General features: G+C 38.3%; 1 protein-coding gene across 1 annotated transcript in view; it reads right to left on the bottom strand.

Annotated features, from left to right (window-relative positions):
• Positions 1-3,039: 3,039 nt before the first annotated feature.
• The window catches only part of DCP1B (decapping mRNA 1B), a gene marked incomplete at its 5' end in the record, with an annotated part of 42,286 nt that continues 40,293 nt past the window's right edge, over positions 3,040-5,032 (bottom strand). The window contains 2 exons of the mRNA XM_010133399.1: positions 3,040-3,120; positions 4,798-5,029. Coding sequence (XP_010131701.1) covers positions 3,040-3,120; positions 4,798-5,029 — 313 coding nt within the window. The remainder of the gene's footprint in view (positions 3,121-4,797; positions 5,030-5,032) is intronic.

The following is a 5,032-nucleotide window of genomic DNA, read 5'->3' as shown; positions in this document are numbered from 1 at the left end:
ACTAAATACATAAATAAAAATATAATATACAAAAAAAGGGAGCGTCTAAAACAGAGTTAATGTGATCCTTACGTGCCTTCTGATTTTCTGCGTGCTACCTTTTTTTCTTCTTTTTCAGATACAAAAGAAACAGGTCCCAAGAAAGGCAATCCCAACTGTTACGGCTTTTTCCTCTCCAAAGGCCTTGCTAGCTTGATGGCTCCCTAGTTCTAACAGTGTCTTAAAAAATAAAATAAAATAGAGGATTTTACAGAGCGTTCAGAACCACTCTAGTTCGGAGGTGAGCTATCAAACCCAAAATAAACTTTTTAGTATCGCGCACAGATCTAGCTGCATAAAGAGACAGTCCCAGCCGATAAAAAAGCTATTAAACAAAAGACAAGACCAGAAGGCAGAGATTGTTTTCAGTATTACATGAGGATCCTCCGGCTCTTCCATGGTACTGGAAGGTTCTAACTACGTTTCTGGAAAAAGTCATTTTCCGAGACAGATACTTTAGTTTGCAGCACAAAGAAGAGAGAAAGGGGCACTGCACAGTTTTACACTCTGGTAGGACTGCAAGCCTGGTCTCCGATTCCCAAATGCCTCTGAAGAAGCAGAACCTACCATCTGAAATGGAAACCTCGACAAGAAGTTTGGCTTCATTTCTCAATACAATTCTCTCACTATTTTTCCTTTTCTGTTCATTGTCACAAACTTGAGTGTTTCTTCCTGAGCCTGTTCTGTCTTCTCACCTCTGTTGTTCTTGGTAAGCGTGCAAGTCAGCTTAAACAGCACCTCCCTTCCTTAGCGACTACCCTTCTTTTCTTCACTCCACAAAAGGCAAGTTTATGCCTCCTGAATAATCCCAGACATCCCTTAAAGCATAATACAGTGAGAGAAATCCAACTCTGTCAGTGTTACTTGGTGTAGATGTAACCCAAAGAGAGAGCAGTGAGAAGAAACCCCGAAGTAGCTCTGTCCTCGTCTCCTTTAAGATAAGCCTCAGTTTGTCAGGCACAGTGGCAATACTACTGTTGTCATAAGCACTGAGAGTTAACGGAGTAAGTTTAAAAAAATATGCCTTTATTTTTTGTAAATTATATGTTACTCTGAAAAGCAATAAATAAGGATTTTAAAAAATTACTACTTGCCTTTTTTGTAAAGAAAATTGTTTCCCCATACTAGAAAACCTATCACAAACACAGCTTGAGATGCTTAAGGATTATTTGTACCCACCAATTACAGAAGATCTACATGTCAAATTACATCTTAAATATGTGTCCCCATCATCTTTAAATTGCATTCTCAGATAATCCAGCATCACAGACACCAATTAGGCATGTTCTTAGTTTCATACAAACTCTTTTTGTGTAGATTCCAATTTCTTCCATACCAGTTCATTCAGAAATAATATCAATTAACTCAGTAGACTCCCCATAAATTATAATGGTTACATAAATTATTATGGCTACAGGATTAGAATTAGGACTTGCTATCTTTAAAGTCTGCCCTTCCTCTTATCTGCTCAACATGTACTTTTCAAGGAATCTGCAAGAATCGTAAGCAATTTGGTAACAAAATGGAACTAGCAACTTGTGCTCTATGAGCTAGTTACTGTAGAAAAACTCTAGTAGTTTTGTAGGCACAAGTCTCCAGAGGTTATTCACGTGCATATAAAGCAAGTAGTTCTTGGGTTTTTTTATATATTGATTTAGAGCCTTTCCCAAGGAAAGTGAGCAAATCCCCCCTCCCCTTCCCCCAAATCACACTCTTACACTAGAGAAAGGCCATATGTGTGGGGGCAACTGTTTGAATCACCACAACTATACTAATCGAAACCTGCATCCTGATTTACACCGAAGAACCTTCACAAAAGAGGCTACTGCGTTGTGCCTACATCAATGCCCATAGCAAAGAAGAGTGTAGACTCATTGTGTTCCAAGCACCCACAAAAGAAATGCCTCCTCAGCAACAACTTTGGGTTCCTAAACTGTAGAAAACTGTCAGTTCAGCAGCTGATGCTAATAAAAATATCCAGAAAATTTCTTTCAGTCATTTATTCTAATTGATTTAAAACCTCATGTGTCTTCTGCCAAGTGTAAAAACATTTTAAAGTCATACAAATACAAGTGACCCAACAATTCTAAATACATAGTTCATAGTACGGTAAGATGAAATCAGCACATAGTAGGGATTATCCATTTTATTTTCTTTAGAAATGGATCAATGAAATCACTGTGCTCCAGGAACACACTTAATAAATTTAACAGGTCTTTTACACCAGGTAGCCTTCCCCTTAACAAAGTTGTACATTGCTTATAATAATGCAGATTTGATCTGGAATAATAGAAACAGGAATCCAGTGCCACCCCAGAGTTATGTTGATAGCAAGTACATTCACAAACAAACCCTCCCCGCACCACCCCCCCGCCCCGATTCCTGAAAACACCTGCGGAGTCCCATTTCTACAGCTAGCTAAAAATATTCTTGTTAAAATAGAAAAAGATTTTTCTACAAAAATTTGGGGGAAAGTCATGACGTTTCATCTAAATTCTTTGCAGCCATCTAAGTACGGATGACAGATCAGTCTTCCCAACACTACCTTCCAAGATTTCACCCGCATTTTCACGTTCCTAAAAATAGTCCAACATTGCCACCATGTGGTCAGAGACGGGCACGTTCATCGGGACAGCGTTACGACGTCTCGGAGAAAATCCGTGACAAATACCTAGTCGATGAACAACACCACTGCAAGTAAAAAAGGAAATGGAATTCTGAGAACTGAGTCCTTATGCAGGGAAACCAATTCTAAGTATGGACCAATATAAGAAAAATAATTTAAGATATTCTGTGATTACGTCTTCAGCATCACGATGCTCCCCTCCCTAAAGGCACAATCCGTTTCCACTCACTTCTTTCTCAGTGCAGCATGTACTTGCCAACAAGCAAAATCTATACGTATGCAAAATGCCTAAGTCCATTCATTTCTTCAAACGTAAACATACTTGAAAGATTTGAAACTTTTTTCCTGGAGTTCAGGAAGCAAAAAACCATCTTTCACATAGACTTTTTCATTGCTGCCTTCCTCACACTGAAGAGATATGCTTCATAAATAATATTTAAGAAGTTGTCATCATTCTGGAAAACAAAAAAGGTTATTGTTAGTGCATGACAGGCATTTTGAATAATTTCATGGACCAGATACTTCTCAACTTTACTCTGTTTTTAGAAGTGAGCAACAGGAAGGCTACCTCCTTTACCAAAAATATCTATTATTGCCAAGCCTTGCTCGTAGCCTTAGAAGAAATAGATGCGAATATAAACTTCCTTGCAGCAAACATGACTGTATCTCTGTAAGAAGTGATGACTACATAGAAAGCAGGCTTTCCAAGCTCCCAGTAGATTTACCCTGAGTCCACTATTCTTGCATAATAATGTGGTGACGATACAACTATGTAATTTCTTCTCTTTGCCCTCATTTACCTAGGGATTTCCTTAAGTAGTTTCCTCTATTAGGTCTCTGCTAATTCCAAGCGTGTCTGAAGGAACAGTGAAACACCCTGGGTTTTGATCCTATACTAAATCTGACCTGCATCTTGTTTAGCGCGTAAAGCTCGTAACTGATGCTGCTCCTTTTGCTCTGATGCTTGTTTAACTTCAGAAGATCATTTTGCAAGAATGCGTCAACCCACATGAAGAAAGAATATCCTAAGTAGTTCACATAAACATAAGAGGAAAATTAAAATCAGGATACTATTTGATAAAAATAAGGAGCATCCAGGTTTGTAGCTTTAAATAATGAAAAATAACAGGAGAGAAATTGGCAGTAAATATTTTCCAGGTAACTCAGTTAATCCTAAATACCACCAAGAGCAGCAGGGCCAAATACAGATTTTACAAGTGTTGTTTCAGAGGGTAAAATCCAATTTTCCTTGACTATTTTCCCTTTTAACTTCATATATGGTTTTACTACTATCCATATATTCCAAGTATATAAAGACAGGATATTGTGGTATTTTTATGTTTTAATCCCAAACTAAAAATACAAGGGAAAAATGAGAAAAGCCTCTAATTTGTTAAAGATACTATTTCTTTCTGGGTCTATAACTTTAATCACATTTTAAGTAACTTCAGCATTCCAATAATGACTTTTATTTTTATTTCAAAGCCGTATGGGTGCATAGTTTCAGCCTATGAATTGGACTCGTAAATCTATGTCTCCATTCCTTGTGCTTTGCAGCCAGGTCATCACATTTAAACCTGAAAAACTGCAGCAAAAGTAATTTTAGCATTTGAACTAGAAAATTAAACTGAATAAATTGAACTAGTATATTTTTAGGTTATCAGACCCCTATTTTAAAGTTGCTCACATTCATCCTGCCATTTTAATTTCCCATCTGTATTCTTCTTACTGCTAACATGCATCTCTGAAATACTTGGCAGCTGCAATAATCACCCCTTATTTATTCTTAGCTGAAAATATAATAGTTATCTCTCCGGCTTATAGGCCGATCTTACGAATCTTGCAGTCGTGTTTGTTCTTTTCTGTCAAATTTATTATCTTTCCTGAGCCCAAATCAGATGCATTAATCAAAAAGCAGTTAAGCTTTGTGCGGTGTGCAATGAGAGGCTATCACAGCCTCGGACTATGCCACAGCATTCCAGTAACATGCAGCTCTAAGTAGCACAACTTCCAACATTTATTTTAATTACTCATTTAGGATGTAGACAGACAGATGCAACTGATTACTGGGTGCTTATATCAAAACGGGAATCGGGATTTTAAGCACAGTAGGAGAATTCTTGGTGCTTTACCTGGATCAGGTGAAGAAGTGTTTCCTGCAGCTGCATCTTCGTCATTGAGCTGCTGTTGACCACAGACGGCTCTGGGGTTTGCAGCGGCAGCAGAAGGCTAGCTGAGCTAGCAGCAGGTTCTTGGTTCACTGCTGCTAACCGCCCACTTTCATTTGCTTTTGGTGGAGCAGGTGTGGACTGAGTGAACACCATTGGGGACATCAGCAATGTAGGAGTCACAGTGGCAGGGAGGAGG

This window comes from Buceros rhinoceros, unplaced genomic scaffold (genome assembly GCF_000710305.1).
Source record: "Buceros rhinoceros silvestris isolate BGI_N320 unplaced genomic scaffold, ASM71030v1 scaffold19103, whole genome shotgun sequence".
Lineage (NCBI taxonomy): Eukaryota > Metazoa > Chordata > Aves > Bucerotiformes > Bucerotidae > Buceros > Buceros rhinoceros.
Note: the sequence above shows the minus strand (reverse complement) of the source record. Positions and strands in the feature narration are given on the sequence as shown.